This window comes from Oncorhynchus clarkii, chromosome 23, assembly GCF_045791955.1.
Source record: "Oncorhynchus clarkii lewisi isolate Uvic-CL-2024 chromosome 23, UVic_Ocla_1.0, whole genome shotgun sequence".
NCBI lineage: Eukaryota > Metazoa > Chordata > Actinopteri > Salmoniformes > Salmonidae > Oncorhynchus > Oncorhynchus clarkii.
Window position 1 is genome coordinate 10,261,705 of NC_092169.1, and position 23,108 is coordinate 10,284,812.

At 43.4% G+C, this 23,108-nt stretch overlaps 1 protein-coding gene across 1 annotated transcript in view; it reads left to right on the forward strand.

Annotated features, from left to right (window-relative positions):
- LOC139381820 (ras guanyl-releasing protein 3-like) overlaps positions 1 to 23,108 on the forward strand; it is a 43,941-nt gene that overhangs the window by 18,520 nt on the left and 2,313 nt on the right. Inside the window, exons 2-16 of the mRNA XM_071125600.1 lie at positions 273 to 456; positions 1,745 to 1,847; positions 4,513 to 4,575; positions 5,517 to 5,648; positions 5,751 to 5,898; positions 6,272 to 6,445; positions 9,588 to 9,704; positions 10,254 to 10,529; positions 10,725 to 10,805; positions 10,947 to 11,060; positions 11,375 to 11,490; positions 12,481 to 12,628; positions 16,372 to 16,408; positions 16,531 to 16,680; positions 16,768 to 17,132. Coding sequence (XP_070981701.1) covers positions 387 to 456; positions 1,745 to 1,847; positions 4,513 to 4,575; positions 5,517 to 5,648; positions 5,751 to 5,898; positions 6,272 to 6,445; positions 9,588 to 9,704; positions 10,254 to 10,529; positions 10,725 to 10,805; positions 10,947 to 11,060; positions 11,375 to 11,490; positions 12,481 to 12,628; positions 16,372 to 16,408; positions 16,531 to 16,680; positions 16,768 to 17,132 — 2,094 coding nt within the window. The 5' untranslated portion in view covers positions 273 to 386. The remainder of the gene's footprint in view (positions 1 to 272; positions 457 to 1,744; positions 1,848 to 4,512; positions 4,576 to 5,516; positions 5,649 to 5,750; positions 5,899 to 6,271; positions 6,446 to 9,587; positions 9,705 to 10,253; positions 10,530 to 10,724; positions 10,806 to 10,946; positions 11,061 to 11,374; positions 11,491 to 12,480; positions 12,629 to 16,371; positions 16,409 to 16,530; positions 16,681 to 16,767; positions 17,133 to 23,108) is intronic.

Sequence of the window (23,108 nt, forward strand, 5' to 3'; positions counted from 1 at the left end):
ATGCTGGAGGAATGCACTGAACCGGCTTTTTCACTAGCCACTGTTGTCTATTGAAAAACCTAATATAGCATCCATGTAGTGGTCATATGTAACGTACATGGAAATACACCTGGTGAATTGACTGTGTATATGTTCACAATTAGAACAGCAATTATGATTGTGTGCTGATGAATAAACGGCATCCACACCCATGTCTGCATGTGTTTACAATAATCCCATGAAGGGATGTAAGCAATGTTTGTTTAGCCTGGCTGTGTCTCCTCTTCTCACAGAGAGCTCCTGAGCAGGCTTTGACCCCTGACCTCCAGGTGTGGAGGTGTACCATGTGTTCTCCCGCTCGGGGGGCGTGAACCCATCTCTGCTGTGAGGAGTCGTCCTGTGGGACCATGGGAACATCGACGCTGGGGAAGGCAGCCCCCCTCAACATGCTACTGGATGCCTGCATCCAGGCTTTTAGTGAGTGACCAATCAAATCGTATTACATTTTATTTGTCACATACACATGTTTAGCAGATGTTATTGTGGGTGTAGCAGAATGCTTGTGTTGCTATCTCCAACAGTAATATCTAACAATTCACAACAATACACACAACCTATAAGTAACATAATGGAATTAAGGAATATATAAATATTGGGACGATCAATGTCGGAGTGGCATCGACAAAATACAGTAGAATAGAATACAGTATGTACATATTAAATTAGTAAAGCAAAAATATGTAAACATGATTAAAGTTACTAGTGTTCCATTATTAAAGTGGCTCGCGACTTCAAGTCTATGTATATGTATATATGGCAGCAGCCTCTGAGGTGCAGGGTTACGTAACCGAGTGGAAGCCGCCTAGTAATGGTTATTTAACAGTCTGATGGCCTTGAGATAGAAGCTGTTTTTCAGTCTCTCGTTCCCTGCTTTGATGAACCTGTACTGACCTCGCCTTCTGGATGATAGCGGGGTGAACAGGCAGTGGCTTGGGTGTTTGTTGTCCTTGATTCTCATTTTGACCTTCTTGTGACATCGGGTGCTGTAGGTGTGCTGGAGGGCAGGTAGTTTGCCCCGGTGATGCTTTGGGCGGACCGCACCACCCTCTGGAGAGCCCTGCGGTTGCGGGCGGTGCAGTTGCCTGGTATGGCACAGAAACACAGTGGGGAAGCTATCTCAGTGGTGTGTGATGTCATCCATACAGTATACACTGAGTGGACAAAACATTAGGAATGTCTTTCTAATATTGAGTTGCACCCCCATTTGCCATCAGAACAGCCACAATTAGACTGGGCATGGACTCTACAAGGTGGCGAAAGCGTTCAACAGGGTTGCTGGCCCATGTTGACTCCAATGCTTCCCACAGTTGTGTCAAGTTGGCTGGATGTCCTTGGGGTAGTGGACCATTCTTGATACACACGGGAAACTGTTGAGCGCGTAAAACCCAGCAGCGTTGCAGCTCTTGAAACACTCAAACCGGTGTGCCTGGCATCTACTACCATACCCCATTCAAAGGCACTTCAATCTTTTGCCCTGCCCATTCACCCTCTGAATCGCACACGTAAACAATCCATGTCCCAAATGTCTCAAGGCTTAAAAATCCATCTTTAATCTGTCTCCTCCACTTCAGCTACACAGGTGACATCAACTGCATTCCCTTGGTCAGTCTATGTCATGGAAAGAGACAGTGTTTAGAATGTTTTGTACACTCAGTGTAGATGTGTTCTCATTGTTCCTTTTCTATGGTGTGATCCCTCTCCACAGATGACAATGGGGAGTTGCAGTCCAACCAGCTCCCTCGCACTCTGCTGCTGATGCATCGCTGGTATGTCACGTCCACAGAGCTGGCCGGGAAGCTGCTCATGATATATCCTTCCATGTGGATTCTCATCAGACCAACAAAGAACAGTTGTCATATGCCATTCAAAGCCTTTCTGGTAGTGTTTAGAAATGGCAGAGTATATACTGTAATATGGGCGCTATGGAATGCTGTGTTCCCTGACTGTGCCAAATTTATTTTCTGGGTGGACACTGACTAACCCTGTGTGACTTTTCCTGGGCATACAAAATATCTGGTTTATTTTGAGGGATAGTATATCAGTCAACTGTTTGTGTCATTTCTAGCAACCAATTATGATTGGTTGATCGCACAGCTCTGGGTTAAGGCAGATTGTCCTATCAAAGCTACTGGAAGAATTAGACGTGTTAAGTGCACGTGCATTTGAGAGCAACGTTCGAGATGGAGAACCGCTTCAAAAGGAAGAGCAACCCGGATCGAATCGATAGCTATTAGCGTTCCATTCCTCTTTATGATTTGTACCTAGTGTGCCTTGACTGTGCATTTGAATCTGATTCAGTTAGCAGGGTCCTGGACAGTGTTTTCCTGGAGACTCCATACCACTAAGTGGTTTGATGTTTTTGCTTCTGGTTAGACACCCTGAGATATTACAATGCCTGGCGTCAGGCCTCTCCACTGACGAACCCCATCTTTCCCCTGCTGCTGGTTGGAGTAATGGCTGTGGTGCTCCTGATGGAAGATTCCCTTATTTGCAGATCTATAATCAGATTAGCCATCACCCTAACTCCAATCCTAACCTTACCGTAAGGAAAGTGCTACAAATATCTAACCTGGGACCAGTTTGCAGAAACTCTCACCTTCTCCATGCGGTATGAAGCTGCCTCAGAGTAGAGCCAGAGCAGAGAGCCTCTTTCATGTGACAGAATAAGAAGGCACTACTCTGCCCTTTCTCTCACTTTTTGCTTTTGCATTAACCCAACAAAATATACAGTACTTATCGTTGTCCTTCAGCTGTTGCTGAGATGTATTTTTAGCTCCTACACCTAATGTGTATCTCATTGAATCGCCTCCACGTTTGTGAGTTAGCCCGTGAGAATATCTTTCAGTGTTCTGGAGAGAAGGCGAGACCAACTGATTGTGTGTGTTTTCCACAGTCATGTATACATCCAATAAGCCTCCATCCTGACCCTCCATGGTGGGAGAGTTTCATAGTACCACAAAGAAGGCAGAGGTTAGTCTTCTCTGCTGCATGGTTGTGACTATATCCTGGGCAGAGAAATAGCTGCGTTCCTTTTGAAAGTGATAGTAGGCAGGCTACGCTCCAGACCTGGCTCCCTGCCCAAGGCCTCTCCAAAGCTACTTCTAAGATCTACAGGTAACTGCCAAAATAAAGGAAACACCAACATGAAGCGTCTTAATAGGGCGTTGGGCCACCACGAGACGCCAGAACAGCTTGAATGCGCCTTGGAATAGACTCTACAAGTGTTTGGAACTCGAGGCATGCGACACAATTCTTCCACTATAAAAATCCTTAATTTGGTGTTTTGTTGGTGGTGGAAAACACTGTCTCAAGCGCCGCTCCAGAATCTCCCATAAGTGTTCAATTGGGATGAGATCTGGTGACTGAGACATGCGCACACACACACACACACACACACACACACACACACACACACACACACACACACACACACACACACACACACACACACACACACACACACACACACACACACACACAGTCTTGTACAGCTAACCATTTGGGGGCACACAATTCAGTCCCATTCAAAATCGTATTTTCCCTGACCCCTAACCCTAACCCTAAACCGTACCCTTACCCTTACCCTACCCTTACCTTAACCCTTACCTTAACCCAAAAACATAACCTTAACCCTAACCCTAAAACTAACCCTAGCTCCTAACCCTAACCCTAACGTAATTCTAACCCTAACACTAATTCTAACCTTAACCCTAAACCCCCTTGAAATACCATTTGACCTCGTGGGGACTAACAAAATGTCCCCAGTTTGTCAAATTGTTGTTTGTTTTCTATTCTTGTGGGGACTTCTGGTCCCCACAAGAATAGTTAAATACGTCAACCCCCGCACACACACACACACACACACACACACACACACACACACACACACACACACACACACACACACACACACACACACACACACACACACACCTTTAAACCCCCTATGCTCCTTTTGAGACCCCTCTTTCAAAGTCACTGAGATCTCTAGCCATGGTTAGAGTTGCAAAATTCCGGGCATTTTTTTTATACATGACCCTAAGCATGATGGGATGTTTAATTACCTCATTAACCACACCTGTGTGGAAGGACCTGCATCCAATATACTTTGTATCCCTCATTTCTCAAGTGTTTCCCTTATTTTGTCAGCTACCTGTACATTTCAACGGTTCGAGGAGGAAAAACATTGGCAAGTGACAATTATTTAGAGAATGTGCACATGCATTGGTGGAGAGGTTCATAACATGGCCAGAACTTTCATTGTTTTTATATTTCCACATACTGGGCATTCCTCTTTGAACACTTTAGTTATTCTTCATTAGAGACATTTTGTCCAACTGATAAATGTGCAGCTGCTGCTTCTCATGAAAGATGTTGTTGGGGGGGTTGGAAATGTGGAATGTGTGTCCATTCGTAATAGGGCTTGGGACACGGTCTCCAAAAAGTGCTAAACTGTCCTTGACACAACCCCACATACCGTGACTGCCAGGGAGATGAGTGCCAAAGAACGAGACTGAAGATCTGCTATTTAATGAGGTAAAGAAAACACTGCTACATACCAATGAGTTTCTGCGCTCTTTAGTATTGAAGATGTTTTGTATTGCTAGGCTGAAAATGCCCTGAGGGTTGTAGGCTCCTCTCTTGGGGCTCTGTGACTGACTGGCTGGTGCAATGAGAGTTGAGAGGATGTCATTACAATTGACAGCCATTGGCTGTCCTCATGAGACGTGGGTCGCCGCCTGCCATCTGCAGTGGAGATACTGTTTTGTGCGAAAGCGTTCAGTGAATTAGGAGTCTTGTGATCTATTATTTACCCCAAAAACGTCCTCAGGCAATCTTTAACAGAGTACACAGACACTCATTTTCACTGGTAACCCCTTTAAAGCGATTCTCTACCACCGTCTGCCAATCCATTAAAAAATGTGTCCTATTATTTTGTGTGCAACCTTTACATGAAAGGAAACACTAAATAAATCATCTGATTTTAATGTTAACTACTGTAACGAGGGGCCATACTAAAGTCCATGTTATATTTTGCATTGAATTTGTATCCGAAGGGGGAATACCACAATGGCCATTCCCTTGTCAATGGTTCTCTGTATTCATTTGTTATTTCCACATTAGGGAAACATGATTTGTTGGGTTGATAAAATCTAGGCCACGTTTATGACCATGGTTGCTGGACTTGCCCATCTCACCACTCCCCTTAGCCACATCACACTACAAATCACTGAGCAAGGAGCCCCCGGCAGTCCTTGTGCAGGGTCAGTACCCTCAACTCTACCTTTTCCTTCTGAGTCTATGGTGTCATTGTGAATCATTCCTATTCTATTGGAACTGCTGCTTGGGGCTACACACTATGATGTTCAGCCAGACTGCCCAGCCATAATGTCCACATGCAAACAGTAAACATATTGCGTAACTGCTAACATATTAGTGCTAAATCAGCCATCCGTGTGTGTGTGCGTGTGTGTCAGGTACTGGATTACGGTGTTTCCTGCAGAGTTTAACCTGGACATGGGCCTTATACGCCTCACTGAGGAGTTCAGAGACGTGGCAGCTCAGCTGGGCTGTGAGGAACACTACAAACTCATTGATATCTCCACCATGTGAGGAACTACCCAAGGATGGGCACGCACGTGCACACGCACACGCACACGCAGTCAGTAGAGAGTTTCCAGTTTCAACAGACTGTGTGTGTTTCTTTCTAGCCCGTCATATGACTGGATGAGAAAGCTGACCCAGAGGAAGAAGCAAGCCAAGAAGGGCAAAGCCTCACTCCTCTTTGACCACCTAGAGCCCATGGAGCTGGCGGAACACCTCACGTTCCTGGAGTACAAGTCCATCAGGAGGATATCAGTGAGTGTCCCTGGTGGAAAAAGACTTGTGCCCTTTCCTCCCTAACCCCTGTGTGTGACATTCCTCAAGACTCTTTCCAAGAGTGCTTTTTCCACAGAACTCTTTTTTTTTCTGTTACTAACTACAGAACAAAGCTTTGGCTGTCAACTAACTTCATCCCCAGGATAATTGCACACCACCACAGAATTTGATCTGAGATACGTTTGCTGTACCTTTCAGTTTGTTTTATTTACTGGGCAGTTCACTTGTAAATTCACCAGCGACTGAGGGAACACTGTATACTGAATATGCCAATGACGTCTGTGTTATTAACTCAGCGGTACTGTACATGCCACGTACACTAACTCTCTCTTTCTCCAACCCCCAAACCCAGTTCACAGACTACCAAAGCTATGTGATGCACGGATGTCTGGTGGACAACCCAACGCTGGAGCGCTCCATCGCCCTGTTCAACGGAGTCTCCCAGTGGGTTCAGCTCATGGTGCTCAGTAAGCTGACACCCCAACACCGTGCTGAGGTCATCACCAAATACATCAACGTGGCCCAGGTAAGAAGAGGGAGATGGTATCTCTCTCAATTCAATTCAAGGCTTTATTGGCATGAGAAGCAAATGTTAACATTGCCAAAGCAAGTGAAGTAGATAATAAACAAAAGTGAAATAAACAATAACAATGAACAGTAAACATTACACTCTCGGAAGTTCCAAAAGAATAAAGACATTTCTAATGTCATGTTATGTCTATATACCGTGTTGTAACGATTTGCAAATAGTTCTCTCTCTGTCTCTCTCGCTCTGACAGCTGTGGAGGTGCTGTTTCACGCTTCTTCATTCTCTCCACTTACATCCAATATTCCATAACTCCTCACAATTTAGAGTGTAAAACCCGCCCACTCTGACACAAGCAATTGTAAAGGAGGTGAGGGCAATTTATTGAGGCATAAATTCTCATTAACTTAGCCCTAGCCTCCTGAGTGGTGCAGTGGTTTAAGGCACTGCCTCACAGTTGCTAGCTGTGCCACTAGAGATCCTGGTTCGAGTCCAGGCTTTGTCGCAGTCGGCCGCGACCGAGAGACCCATGGGGCGGCGCACAATTGTCCGGGTTAGGGGAGGGTTTGCCCGGCAGGGATGTCCTTGTCCCATCGCGCTGTAGTGACTCCTGTGGCGAGCCGGGCGCAGTGCACGCTGACATGGTTGCAAGTTGTATTGTGTTTCCTGCTTCCGCGTTAATCAGGCATCATGTCTAGAAGCAGTGTGGCTTGGTTGGATCATGTTTCGGAGGACTCATTCTCCTCTTCTGAGTCCATACGGGAGTTGCAGTGATGAGACAAGACTGTAACTACCAATTGGATACCACGACAAAGGGGTAATATTTTTTTAAATATATAAACTGTACGGCACTGTAACACTTGAAATGAATAGGGGTTTCTTTCACCATCTTTTTGTGCAGAACATCTCTCATTATAAGTATGTGAACATCCTGAAGGAGAAAGAGGAAGGGAAAGGGACTCATGTACCATATATTGATCAGACAGTTTGCTGAGCCAGACTTGCATTAAATCATCTGTATCAATGGAGCTGGAACATTGTCAATTAGATCAGAACATGTGTGTGCTGCCCACACATACTTTCTTTTGTCTTATAGAATGCCTTCTCTTATATGCTTTCCTCATGTATTTTTTATTTTATTTTGTTTGACAATTTAAAATACATAACAATGTTACACCCGGCAACAGATACATATACAAAAACTCTTAAAAACGACATGGCACAAAGTCGGTGGCACTGCCTCTGGTGGCATAAGAATGTGAGTCACTTACACGGAACCCAAACCGGCTAAGCGCGTGCGCCATCGTGTGCCATCGTGCATAAATCTATTTTGTCGCCCCACACCAAACGCAATCACGACACGCAGGTTAAAATATCAAAACAAACTCTGTAACAATTACATTAATTTGGGGACATGTCGAAAAGCATTAAACATTTACGGCAATTTAGCTAGCTAGCTTGCACTTGCTAGCTAATTTGTCCTCTTTAGCTAGCTTGCACTTGCTAGCTAATTTGTCCTCTTTAGCTAGCTTGCACTTGTTAGCTAATTTGTCCTCTTTAGCTAGCGCATGCGAGTGGTGTAGTCAGGGTATTACTGAAGTAAAATAGCTTTTAAGATGCATGGGGACTATGCCATACAGGATGTTGTGGGGATCAATCTCAATTTCAGATGAATGACCCTTTCATCAACCATTATCCACTAGAGTTCTCTGAGTTCAGAAAGGCCATCATGAGAATGAGGGCTAAGATTCAGTGTTACCCTTCCTATCAACAATTGAAGCCTATAGCTTATTGTGAGAAATGGTATTTCATAATGCTGTTTAGCAGGTTGCATATCACAACGTATCTCAACATTAATCCATGAGAACTTTCACAAAAATCATTACATAGGTGACCTTGAACTCGAACTCGCATAGTATTTTCAATAGTTATGGTGGCACATTGTCGTTGAATTACTTTTGATCCATCCCCTTGCTCTTTTTGCGATAAACCAAACAGATCAGTGCAGGCGGAATCCTTGCGCTATCTGACGTAAGACAATGATATGTTAGCACAGGGCGTCCCTCCAGCAATTACGTTTCATCATTATTAATGTGATTCTCCATGTCTAATTGCTGTGTGCATGGGGGGGTGCAAATTATTGTCTGTATTTCTTAACAGACATTAAGCATCATGCATGCTATTAGGCCTCTCAATCTCATCAGAGACCGGTGGCTTCTCTCTACCATTATCATCTACCAGGATTTAGATATAGGAATTATTCAGAAGACCAATGACAAGCACTCATGCTCATGTCTGCCTCCATTGTTTATGCAGGTCATCTGTCAGCTACAATGAAATGGCCTACCCTTTAAATGCAGAAGCGTGACCGTTTAACTCAAGAGGGCTCTTTAGTTTTTTTGTAAAGCTTCTCGCATTTTTAAATAAGATGTTCAAGCACTTTCCCCTCATGCAATTGATTCCATAAGCACAATGTAAAGAGATCAATTTATGTTGGTTTATGTTATTTTAGGTACTGTTTTTTTATTAAGGTTATTTTAGGTGGCCTCACAAGTGGTGCAGCAGGCACTACATCGCAGTGCTTGAGGCGTCACTACAGACCCTGGTGAGTTCCCAGGCTGTGTCACTACCGGCCATGACCGGGAGTCCCATAGGGCGGCGCACAATTGGCCCAGCATCGTCCGAGTTAGGGAAGGGTTTGGCTGGGGGGACTTTACTTGGCTCATCGTGCTCAAGCGACTCCTTGTGGTGGGCCGGGTGCCTGCAGGCTGACTTTGGTTGTCAGTAGGACGGTGTTTCCTCTGACACATTAGTGTGGCTGGGTTAAGTGGGCAGGTGTTAAGAAGCGCGGTTTGGCGGGTCATGTTTCGGAGGACGCATGACTCGACCTTCAACTCTCCCGAGCCCGTTGGGAAGTTCCAGCGATGAGACAAGATCGTAATTGGATCGCAATTGGATACCACGAAATTAGGGGAGAAAAAGGGGGTACATTTATTTTTATATTTTAGGTTTGTTTGTTGTTTATTGTAATTTTTTCTTGCACTGTTTTCTCGTTATCTATATTTCTCTCTATCTCTCTATTTATCTCTCTCACTCTACCTCCAATCTCTTCCACTTTGTTCCATGCCACTCTGTCCTTCAGAAACTCCTCCAACTGCAGAACTTTAATACACTGATGGCCATGGTTGGAGGTCTGAGCCACAGCTCAATTTCCCGTCTGAAGGAGACCCACTCTCATCTAGCACCCGAGGTCAACAAGGTCAGCACGTACGCCTGCCTGTGCTCTGTCACAGCCTCACTAATATCATCTGATCGGGTTCTACACTTGAATTGACTTTAGATCATGGTCATAATCATTTAGCGTCTGCTAAGGAACAATGTAGGTCAATTCATCAACTGCCATGTAGTGATGGTTTCAGAAAACACACCACGCAGAATTGGTATCTTCTTCATTTCCTGCCATTTGATGTTACATTCAGTGTTGGGGAGTTGTGAACCACATGTAATTTAATTACATTTAGCAGAAGCTTGGTGGTAGTTGAACTAAATTAAAATATTGGTAGTGTTTTCAGTAGTTCATAACTTGTTTTGCCATGTGGTGTAGAGAATTATTGGAACTCCAGCACATTTTTTTATAGGGAAGCTTTAATGTAGCTTAACTTTTTCCAGTGTGAAGTAATTGGTAGCTTGGTGAACTATATTTTCATAGTAGATTCCCTGGCACTGGTCACTCTCTCTGTAGCTTTCCGGTGCTGTATCTAATATCGATCCTGTCCACTACTTCCTGCCGTCCTACCCCTCCCATCAGATCTGGAATGAGATGACGGAGCTGGTCTCCTCCAATGGGAACTACTGTGCTTACCGCAAGGCCTTCACAGACTCCGAAGGCTTCAAGGTCCCCATCCTGGGAGTCCACCTGAAGGACCTGATCGCCGTGCACGTGGTCTTCCCCGACTGGGTGAACGATGACAAGGTGAACATCGTAAAGATGCAGCAGCTCTACCTCACCTTCAACGAGCTGGTGTCCCTGCAGAGTGCTGCAGCCCAGGTGGAACCAAACATGGACCTCATCTACCTGCTCACTGTGAGTGTCCCGGCCTAAAAGGTCCCCCATCAACAGGAAATGGACTTGTTAATCGTTCAGTCACATTTCTCATTTCAGTGGGTCTCAAACCACATTTTGTAGGATCATACAGAAGAGTAACATGATCATAAATGGCTTTGTTATTGCAGAAACACTAAGTCTATTTTCATGTTTAATCTTAAGTGATTTCCCCAGCTCTCTCTAGACCTTTACTACACTGAAGATGAGATATATGAGCTATCCTTGTTAAGGGAACCACGGAACCCAAAGTCTTTGGTAAGTCTCCATGTTGGGGTCTATAGGCTGCATTGTTGGATCTATGGTTATTATAAATATCAACTGAAATGTATAAAGAACAGAAATAATATTGGATACCTGAGTGGTCCTATCTTCAATCCATCTTTTCCCACTCCACAGCCTACTTCTCCAACAACCCCCAACAAGCCAATGGCCCCTCTGGACTGGGCATCAGGTGTGACAACCAAACCTGACCCCAATGTGGTGAACAAGCACATCAGGAAGGTGGTGGATGTAGGTTGTGGTCTGAACTGAAACTCTTATTGACTGATGAAATTACATTGTAGTAGAAAACTAAGTTTTCAAAAAAACCAACAAGACTTAAACATGTTATTATCTATAAGATGAGTTACCCATTCAGAAATATCTCATACATGACTTCAAGAATCAGTCTGTGGCTATTTCTGTCAGAATACCAAATATTTGAGTAGGTACTGTATATGAACCATTTCCACGATGGTTCACAACAACTACTAAAATATGAATCACACAATTGCTGGTGCTTGTAAATCAGTTGAAGTCCTTTGTTTTTGTCTTATTCTGGGAAGTCTGTATTCAGGAACTACGACCATGATCATGATGGCTACATCTCTCAGGAGGACTTTGAGAGTATTGCTGCCAACTTTCCTTTCTTGGACTCTTTCTGTGTGTTGGACAAGGACCAGTGAGTGACCCTGTCTACCATTGACATTTTCAAGCTTCAGAAGTGTCACAGCTAAGTCACCTCATCCTCCTCTTCTATCTCCCTCTTTCTGTCACCAACAAACACTCTCTCACATCGCCTCTTTCTCACTCATACACACACAGGCACCAAGCACGCACACGCGCACACACACCCAACCCACACAAGCACGCACCCACCCACAGATTCAAGTTCCACACATGCAACCACATTTTGACATTTCCACACTAACCCATCTCCTCAAACATCTCACCTTGTTTGCCCTTCACATATGCACCCCATATCTCTCTCACTCTCTCTTATACACAAACACAGTAATGTGATTCTTGTGCCTAATATTTGCCTTTAAAGCAATTATGAGCATCCATGATGCAATAGGACTGCAACTGTGGGTGTTCTAAAAACCCTGTGATTTCACAGGCATCACCCATTTTTCTCCACACAAACCTACAGTGTGAATGAGGTCATTGGTGTTGTCAAACCTCCTATCGTAAATCTGCAGGAAAACACTCTGAAGTCACAACAGAGTTACGTCTGCTTTAGCCCTGCCCTGCGTTGACTAGGAGTGGTGCTTTGTCACCATGGCTTGAGGAGGGGGAGGTGAAGGTTATGGCAGCCCATGAAGGACACGCAGCGCCACACACAGTGCTCTGCCCTCGTGTCCTGGGTGGTTCGCCTGTTCACTGGAACGCCTCAAATCACATTTCAGATCGCCTGAGCAGCTCCATGACTCAGGAAATACGTCTGGGAGGCTAAGCTCCTTAGGAGGGAGACTGGATACATGCAGAGGCTGGAGCTGCTACAAACCACCTGGGTGTCTGATCTAGAGCATTTTTGTAGGTCTCTCCATGTCTGGATAAGACAGAAATAAGGGTTGGGATTTACTGTAATGTTTGCAGAACAAAAGCTATCATTCGCGCGATCTTATTATTCTCTTATCTGTATTCTTTGTCTTCTCCCCCCTCACTCCAGAGATGGCCTGATTAGTAAGGATGAGATGATGGCTTACTTCCTGAGGGCCAACCCCTTGCTCCAGTGTAAAATGGGCCCTGGTTTTATCCACAACTTTACGGAGATGACGTATCTGAAGCCTACCTTCTGCGAGCACTGTGCTGGATTTGTATGTATACTGTGCACCTTGTGAGAAACATGAACTGTTTATGCTCAGCGACACGGCAATTTCGGTTGGAAGAAAAGTATAGGCTTTCTGGTAGTTTCTGTCAGGAACTCTGTGCTATATATTGCCGTCAACTTAGCGCAAGCCCTCAGTCAGCTACCAAATGATACAGCGCTGAGAGAAGATGTCCATCTTTATTCCTTGAAGTTGATACCCCATGGCTCTTAATGACCTTCTGAGACAGAGATTATTCACAGTGTATAGAGGGGTTTCAAAATACAGAGATGCAATATGTTGACATGAGTGCAGGCTACATTGTTTACAGGTTTATAAAGAAACACTGACTAGCGTTGGTGGAACAATAATGCAATTTACATTGTGATGGCAACACTCACATAGTCAACAATGTGTCAAAACATGTACACAAGTGATGTTCCCTCTAGCTTTCTATTTGTGTTGATTTAGGCATCACTTAGTGAAAATAAATGAGAATTTCTATAGATAATTCCTCCTCTTCTTAAACGAGCACGCACACAGGTACACAAATAAAACACACATACGAGTTTACAGGAAGGGTGTTATGAGACATTGTATCCTGTTTACAGTTTTTTTTTACATCACTTTGGTGCTATTTTCACAAGTGTGGTACATTTTCAAAACTAATAGTAAACGCCAAACTGTTAAACACTCGCAATACAGCAAGTCTTATATTCAAAACCTTTGTTTGGTGAAAAAGTGACTGTGATTTTGTCTGTTATACTTAGTCAATTTAAAATGTGCTTAGAGTTTGAAACAACTGCCTTTTTAGTGGTCTGTTTTGAAATTTGGTCACATCTTACTTGGAAAGTCCGGATTTCCCATCTGTATAGTGGCTTGCAAAAGTATTCACCCCCCCTTGGCATTTTTCCTATTTTTTTGCCTTACAACCTGGAATTAAAATATATTTTTTTGGGGGGGGTTGTATCATTTGATTTACACAACATGCCTACCACTTTGAAGATGCAAAATATGTTTTTTATTGTGAAACAATCAAGAAATAAGACAAAAAAACTGAACTTGAGCGTGCATAACTATTCACCCCCCCAAAGTCAATACTTTGTAGAGCCACCTTTTGCAGCAATTACAGCTCCAAGTCTTTTGGGGTATGTCTCTATAAGCCTGGCACATCTAGCCACTGGATTTTTGCCCATTCTTGAAGTTCAAGGGTTCTGCTGGTGTACAGCAATCTTTAAGTTATACCACAGATCCTCAATTGGATTGAGGTCTGGGCTTTGACTAGGCCATTCCAAGACATTTAAATGTCCCTCTTAAACCATTCCAGTATTTCTTTAGCAGTATTCTTAGGGTCATTGTCCTGCTGCAAGGTGAATCTCCATCCCAGTCTCAAATCTCTGGAAGACTGGAACAGGTTTCCATCAAGAATTTCCCTGTATTTAATGCCATCCATCATTTCTTCAATTCTGACCAGTTTCCCAGTCCCTGCCGATGGTGTTCTCGGGGTGATGAGAGGTGTTGGGTTTGCGCCAGACAGCATTTTCCTTGATGGCCAAAAAGCTCAATGCTCATCTGACCAGAGTACCTTATTCCATATGTTTGGGGAGTCTCCCACATGCCTTTTGGCAAACACCAAATGTGTTTGCTTATTTTTTTCTTTAAGCAATGGCTTTTTTCTGGCCACTCTTCCGTAAAGCCTAGCTCTGTGGAGTGTACGGATTAAAGTGGTCCTATGGACAAATACTCCAATCTCCGATGTGGAGCTTTGCAGCTCCTTCAGGGTTCTCTTTGGTCTCTTTGTTGCCTCTCTGATTAATGTCCTCCTTGCCTGGTCCGTGAGTTTTGGTGGGCGGCCCTGTCTTGGCAGGTTTGTTGAGGTGACATATTCTTTACATTTTTAATAATGGATTTAATGGTGCTCTGTAGGATGTTCAAAGTTTCTGATATAAAAATTAAAAAAAAACCTGATTTGTACTTCTCCACAACTTTGTCCCTGACCTATTTGGAGTGCTTCTTGGTCTTCATGGTGCCGCTTGCTTGGTGATGCACCTTGCTTAGTGGTGTTGCAGACTCTGGGGCCTTTCAGAACAAAACATGTATGTAAATATACTCAGATCATGTGCCACTTAGATTGCACACAGGTGGATTTTATTTAACTACTTATGTGACTTCTGAATGTAATTGGTTGCACCAGACCTTATTTAGGGGCTTCATTTTTTGTTTCAAATTTTTTGAAACAAGTAATTTTTTCCATTTCACTTCACCAATTTGGACTATTTTGTGTATGTCCATTACATGAAATCCAAATCAATTTTACTCGCAGGTTGTAATGCAACAAAATAGGAAAAACGCCAAGGGGGATGAATCGATGTAGATGCTCTACAGATGCCCATACTATCTGTTGATAAGTAACTGCAGGCTATGGTTTCGGTGAGGTTTAGAATAATGGTTAAGGTTAGAGTTAGGGTTACTAGATAGTTGAAATGTTATTGACAGTCTGTAGAGAATCTACAGCTGGACTATCCAAATAAAGTGTTACTGAATGTTGTGCTAAGAGTTTTTTTTTCCTCACCTTTATTTAACCAGGTAGGCAAGTTGAGAACAAGTTCTCATTTACAATTGCGACCTGGCCAAGATAAAGCAAAGCAGTTCGACACATACAACGACACAGAGTTACACATGGAGTAAAACAAACATACAGTCAATAAATAATACAGTATAAACAAGTCTATATACGATGTGAGCAAATGAGGTGAGATAAGGGAGGAAATACAATATAGCAAGTAAAACACTGGAATGGTAGATTTGCAATGGAAGAATGTGCAAAGTAGAAATAAAATAATGGGGTGCAAAGGAGCAAAATAAATAAATAAAATAAATACAGTAGGGGGAGAGGTAGTTGTTTGGGCTAAATTATAGGTGGGCTATGTTACAGGTGCAGTAATCTGTGAGCTGCTCTGACAGTTGGTGCTTAAAGCTAGTGAGGGAGATAAGTGTTTCCAGTTTCAGAGATTTTTGTAGTTCGTTCCAGTCATTGGCAGCAGAGAACTGGAAGGAGAGGCGGCCAAAGAAAGAATTGGTTTTGGGGGTGACCAGAGAGCTATACCTGCTGGAGCGCGTGCTACAGGTGGGTGATGCTATGGTGACCAGCGAGCTGGGAGAAGGGGGGACTTTACCTAGCAGGGTCTTGTAGATGACCTGGAGCCAGTGGGTTTGGCGACGAGTATGAAGCGAGGGCCAGCCAACGAGAGCGTACAGGTCGCAATGGTGGGTAGTATATGGGGCTTTGGTGACAAAACGGATTGCACTGTGATAGACTGCATCCAATTTGTTGAGTAGGGTATTGGAGGCTATTTTGTAAATGACATCGCCGAAGTCGAGGATTGGTAGGATGGTCAGTTTTACAAGGGTATGTTTGGCAGCATGAGTGAAGGATGCTTTGTTGTGAAATAGGAAACCAATTCTAGATTTAACTTTGGATTGGAGATGTTTGATGTGGGTCTGGAAGGAGAGTTTACAGTCTAACCAGACACCTAGGTATTTGTATTTGTAGTTGTTGTGAAAGTATACTACATATTTGTGCAAATTGCACCAAAGCGATTGTAAAAGAAAAACGGTATTACACAATGGTTTACACTGACCCCTCTGACCATATTTGCAGCATGAATATGTTCCACATTACAAATCCTAACACTCCTTCGTATTTTTCCACCTCCCTCCTATTCCTGCCCCTCTGGACATGTTGCTCTTAGCTCTGGGGAATAATCAAACAGGGATACAAGTGCAAAGGTAGGCTCTATGGACTGTAATGTTCATGTGTATAGAACTACATATTTAAGACATTTGGAATTTTTCAATGCATGCACTGTGAGGGCTTTGGTCTGACGGTGCTGTTATGTGTTCTGTTTCAGATTGCGGTGTGAACTGCCACAAGCAGTGCAGAGAGCTGTTGGTACTGGCCTGTAGGAAGCTGCCGCGTTCCACCTCTTTGCAAAGTGTCTCCCCTGGAGGCCTGACCCACAGCTCTCTACCCAGCAGCCCCACCATGCCCACCTTCAAGGGTACAGCAGCACTTCAGTGATACACCAACAGCGTTTCAACTAACTTGGTCAGTGTGTTTCATTCCTGTCGTACTGTCTTCCATGCAGATGAGGACGAGATGTTTGAGTTCCCCTCGGTGACACCTGGAGGTTCTGACCTGGAGCATAAGTCCATCACCCTGATGACGGGCTCAGCCCAGCGGATCTATGTGGGTTTACAGCGGGCCACCACCAGCCAGACCACGCAGACGGAGCACCTGTGGCCAGAGCACACCTGGGGGCCTGGGGATGGGGGCTCCCACACCTTCCCCAAGATGAAGTATCGACCACACCGGCAGGCCTCTAAGAGCAAAGGCTTTGCCCGCTGGGAGAACGAGGCCCAGGAGGAGCCCAGGGGTCGGCGGGAATCCCAGGAACAGACGGACAGACCTGCAGAGGTGGTGCAGAACGGGATAATACCACACAGAGAGAAGGTAATTGCTGCTGAGGTGTGTGTGTATGTGTGTGTGTGTTGAGTGTGTAGATGGATCAGGATCTCTGTATATTGGTCTGTATATTGGAAAGTGTGAGTACCTGTGTGTGTGTGTGTGTGTGTGTGTGTGTGTGTGTGTGTGTGTGTGTGTGTGTGTGTGTGTGTGTGTGTGTGTGTGTGTGTGTGTGTGTGTGTGTGTGTGTGTGTGTGTGTGTGTGTGTGTGTGTGTATTGTTTTGTGTCTTTAGGGAAGGTTAAGGTTATTTTAATTATCTGTGACACAACATATGTCACATTGAGTCTCCCATTATCACTCATTCTCCCCCAAGTGGTTATTACCCACATCCTGTTCGTTCATGTTGATCCTCTCTCATGGATGTTTGAAGACTGTATTTTCTTTCTAATAAAAGACCAATTACAGCCTTACAGTTATTATTGTGTTATACATGTTTTCTTATCAAGCCCCAAATGGATAACCTGGCCGGATCAGATTCAGGGATGCAGAATAACACAGTGAATGATGAATCTATTTTACCTATGGCCTCACAACCTCATAATATTTTGTTATTAAAGCCTCATTTATTTCCCTCCCCTTGGAAACAAGGGATTCAGTTACAGGGCACCGAGGGGCATTTTCTCTTTCATTCATTGGGAGTATCTAGATCAGGGATCATCAACTAAATTCAGCCATGGGCCAATTTATTATTAAACGGATGGTCGGGGGGCCGGATCATAATAAAACAAATCATTTGTAGACTGCAAATTGACCGCAAGAAGCCTAAACAGAAACATAATAATTTCAATCCTTGATTACATTTGGGGACATTGCCCTGCGTAGGGTGCTGTCTTTTGGATGGGACGTTAAAACGGGTGTCCTGACTCTGTGGTCATTCAAAATCCGATGGCACTTATTGTATGAGTAGGGGTGTTCCAGTGTTGTAGTGGTGAAACAGTGACATACACTCTGAATGACCTATAAATGATAAATCCCATATTGGTCTTTCACAGTCAGGCCAACCCTAGCTGGCCTATAGTAGGCCTACTATTGAAACTGAGTCCGAAGTTCACAGGTTTCAGATTTTCTCAAATTTTTCAGGTTTTCGTTCTCAAAGTCACACTTTTTTAAACAGAAAAACATCAAAGTGATATGTTCTAAGCCCATAACAATGGTTAATCCACATTAGGAGACCACTTTTGAGTTCTGGGAAAATCTGAGACATTTAGATTTTTGAGAGTAATTATCCTTTAATTCAAGTGTGCAGGCACACGAGATGGAGTTTGCAAAATAAATGGCCACTGGATTAATGCAAATAATCATCATGATATCATTCTGACAACAAGGCATGGCCTACTTTGTAGCTAGTTAACATTTAGAGGTTTTTGGGAAAGCCTTTCCTTCTACCAGAAGACGGTTTGGCCTATTTTTTTACTTCATGTTATGAAGTACAAGTATCTTACCTTGCTTCAAAGTAGCCTATAGCCAAAGTCCCACCATAGAAATGTGGAGGCGGCCTCCCGGGTGGCGCAGTGGTTAAGGGCGCTGTACTGCAGCGCCAGCTGTGCCATCAGAGTCCCTGGGTTCGCGCCCAGGCTCTGTCGTAACCGGCCGCGACCGGGAGGTCCGTGGGGCGACGCACAATTGGCCTAGCGTCGTCCGGGTTAGGGAGGGATTGGTCGGTAGGGATCTCCTTGTCTCATCGCGTACCAGCGACTCCTGTGGCGGGCCGGGCGCAGTGCGCGCTAGCCAAGGTTGCCAGGTGCACGGTGTAGCCTCCGACACATTGGTGCGGCTGGCTTCCGGGTTGGAAGCGCGCTGTGTTAAGAAGCAGTATGGCTGGTTGGGTTGTGTATCGGAGGACGCATTCAACCTTCGTCTCTCCCGAGCCCGTACAGGAGTTGTAGCAATGAGACAAGAAAGTAGCTACTACAACAATTGGATACCATGAAATTGTGGAGAAAAAGGGGTAAAAAAAAAATAAATAATGTGGAGGCAATCTTTCTAAAGGATATTTTGATCTCTGTCCATGAAACAGCGTGCATGTGGGGTGCGTATTTTAGAACTGTGTTTTCCTGCAAATTGCATTTTGGAACATTCACATATAGACCTACTACATTGCTGCACCTAAAATGTGAAGAAATAATAGTTTGATCAACATTTTAAGCTAAACATTCCGATCTGTTCTATCAGCCCTATTTATTGAAACGGCGCATTCCTCCACTACACTGTGATACGCATCGTGGAGATTTAAGAAGCGAGTATATATATATATATATATGGTGGCAAAGTAAAAACAATATCGCAAGTAAAACACTGGAATGGTAGATTTGCAGTGGAAGAATGTGCAAAGTAGAAATAAAAATAATGGGGTGCAAAGGAGCAAAATAAATAAAATAAATACAGTAGGGAAAGAGGTAGTTGTTTGGGCTAAATTATAGGTGGGCTATGTACAGGTGCAGTAATCTGTGAGCTGCTCTGACAGATGTGGGTATGGAAGGAGAGTTTACAGTCTAACCAGACACCTAGGTATTTGTAGTTGTAGTTGTCCACGCATTCTAAGTCAGAGCCGTCCAGAGTAGTGATGTTGGACAGGCGGGCAGGTGCAGGCAGCGATCGGTTGAAGAGCATGCATTTAGTTTTACTTGTATTTAAGAGCAATTGGAGGCCACAGAAGGAGAGTTGTATGGCATTGAAGTTGTTAACACAGTGTCCAAAGAAGGGCCAGAAGTATACAGAATGGTGTCGTCTGCGTAGAGGTGGATCAGAGACTCACCAGCAGCAAGAGCGACATCATTGATGTATACAGAGAAGAGAGTCGGTCCAAGAATTGAACCCTGTGGCACCCCCATAGAGACTGCCAGAGGTCCGGACAGCAGACCCTCTTATTTGACACACTGAACTATATCAGATAAGTAGTTGGTGAACCAGGCGAGGCAATCATTTGAGAAACCAAGGCTGTCAAGTTATGCAATGCCCACTGAAAAATAAGTGGGTATACCCTCCACTAGACCACTGGTGTGTTCACCCTGGTTTCATGGCTAAATTCCCAACCTAGCTACATTCCTTAATGGCCACCTAATTATCCCCTTCATTCCAAATTGGCATATATCACCTCTCCACCTGATAGCTGAGGTGGAATTAGCATTCTGGCACAAAAATGGTTGCCGTGCATCACTGAGATGGGTGCTACACATTGATGGTGGATGATGTGAGTTTCCCTCTATGTAAAGCACTTTGAGTACCTCAGTTGGTAGAAAAGCGCCACATAGGCCTAAATCCAATCAATTATTATTTATTATTATTTGTATAAGATCACATATGTCTCTCTATTATGCCTGAAATAGTTGAGCACAAATGTCCAAAATTGAAGTCCCTTGAAGCTGATGTTTTAAAGTCTTTTATGTCCAACAATTATTTATTTTTTTTAAAGATGGTGGCCTGTGTCAAAAAGTTGATTTTCATCAGTTAATATTTTGGCTCAAAAGCAGGGCGTTGAATATTTTATCGAGACAAATCATGCTGTTATAACCTGAGGCACTAATGGTATTATTAGGTCATCTACCTTAGGAATATTTGGAAATACATGAAAGGATGGAAGGTGACTTGCGAACATGCTGGCTCCTCTATTTTTAGACATTCAATCAAACATATTTGCAAGTGGTTTCCATCCTAAGAGCCTCAACAAAACTCACTACCAAATATTGCTTTATCCCATTATGAGACACTGTATTTAGTATTTATTATGATCCCCATTAGCTGCTGACAAGGCAGCAGCTACTCTTCCTGGGGTCCAAATATGGTTAAAACAACTACATCCAAACACAATCGTAAATAAAAGAAAACATCAAAAGACATTACATTATTACTCAATTATTACAAACATACAATATAAAATTCACAATACCATAACATTACTGTGTGTGTGTGTAGAGTTAGAACTGTTATGATGACCGTATTGCAGCCACAATGGACACATACTCAGCCCAAGGGCACAACCGCCACTGGCCGCAAAAGGCATGGATGTTTTTAGGGGGCATTACGGCCACACAAAGGGGATGCCGCTGAGAATTTTGAAGCATTATCAAGTGTTTCTCAATTTGTGAATGACAGACTGAGGAAGTGCAGTGTAGCCTGCGCTAAAAACAAAGACGAGGTTATGCCTTTCAAACAACTTTTTTCAAATCATTATTCGAGTCCCATCATGCAGTGTTAGAATGTATTAAAAATCAAAACACTTCCTCAAAACGCTTCCTCCGACACATTGGTGCGGCTGGCTTCCGGGTTGGATGCGCGCTGTGTTAAAAAGCAGTGCTGCTAGGTTGGGTTGTGTATCGGAGGACGCATGACTTTCAACCTTCGTCTCTCCCGAGCCCGTACGGGAGTTGTAGCGATGAGACAAGATAGTAGCTACTAAACAATTGGATACCACGAAATTGGGGAGAAAAAGGGGTAAAATTCAAAAAATACAAATCTAAACCCAACGTTTGAAAACAAACTGAAGTTGCATAAATAACTCTAAATTAAGCACACGGTACGACCTGTTTCTTTGTTAACCACTCAAATCGATTGGAGAAAATATCCTTTCTATTTTATTCAGCTTTGTTCAATTGTATTCTTAATACTATAAAATAATTCCACAGAATTCTAAACAAATCTTGTCTGCTAAGTAAACTAGTGTAGCCCACAGCCATATGGCATAGCCAGATCAGAGCCTAACGTAAGAACAACTCAGAGTATGCTATTCTGAAAATGTACTACATTTTCTTCATATCATGTTTCTTTAGACCTGTCTAAAACAAATAATGGATTTATTGTGAAGGTGTTGACTAAATTACATAGATTTATTAGACTTGCGTGGAAGCCAGAAGATGCTAAATGTGTTTATGTTAATTAACGGTGAGTTACTGTGAGACTGCCAGTTATTTGCACGACAATCAACGGCTGACAAAATGTCATGACCACCACAGCCCTATGTGAGTGTGTGTGTGTGTGTGTGTGTCTCTTCACAGTCCGCAATGTGCTGTGAGGTGCTTTCAACACGTCAATACCTCTCATAAAGAAGTAGTGATGCAGTCAATCTGATCTGTACTTTGAGCCAGGAGAGATTGACATGCATATTATTGATATTAGCCCTCCATGTACATTTAAGTGCCAGCCGTGCTGCTCTGTTCTGGGCCAACTGTAATTTGCCTCTGTTCTTCATTTTGGCATCTGACCATATAACTGGGCAGTAGTCCAGGTGTGATAAAACTAGGGCCGGTAGGACTTGTTTTGTTGATAGTGATGTCAAGAAAGCAGAGCAGCGCTTTATCACAGACAGACCTCTCTCCATTTTAGCTACCGTTGCGTCAATATGTTTTGACCATGTCAGTTTACAATCTTGGGTTACACCAAGGTTTAGGGTTTAGTGAATGACTTGTCCCAAATTCAATGCTTTTAGTTTTTGATACATAGCAGGCTGTTTTGCCGGCTGTTTGAACTAGTGCTTTGGTATTCTTGGGTAACGGAATTATTTTTGCTTCCCTCCAGGCCTAAGGAAACACACTTTCCTGTAGGCTTAGATTGAGAAGATGGCAAATAGGAATGGCAATAAAGTCCGCTACCAACCTCAGTAAAATCTGTCCAAGTTGTCAGTACCAGGTGGTTTGTCATTATTGATAGACAACAATCATTCAAAATGTTCCACACTCACTTTACATAATTCTAAATTACAATGCTTGTCTTTCTTAATTTGGTCAGTTATGTATGGACACGAAGGTTCAGAGTTTGTTGTTGGCATGTCATGCCTAAGTTTGATAATCTTGCCAATGAAAAAGTCATTAAAGTAGTTGGTAATATCAGAGGGTTTTGTGATGAATGAGACATCTGATTCAATGCAGGATGGAGCTGAGTTTGCCTTTTTCCCCAAAATATAATTTTAATATAATTTATAAATAATATAATATAATTTAAAATATAATTTTTTTCTCCAAAGATTTTA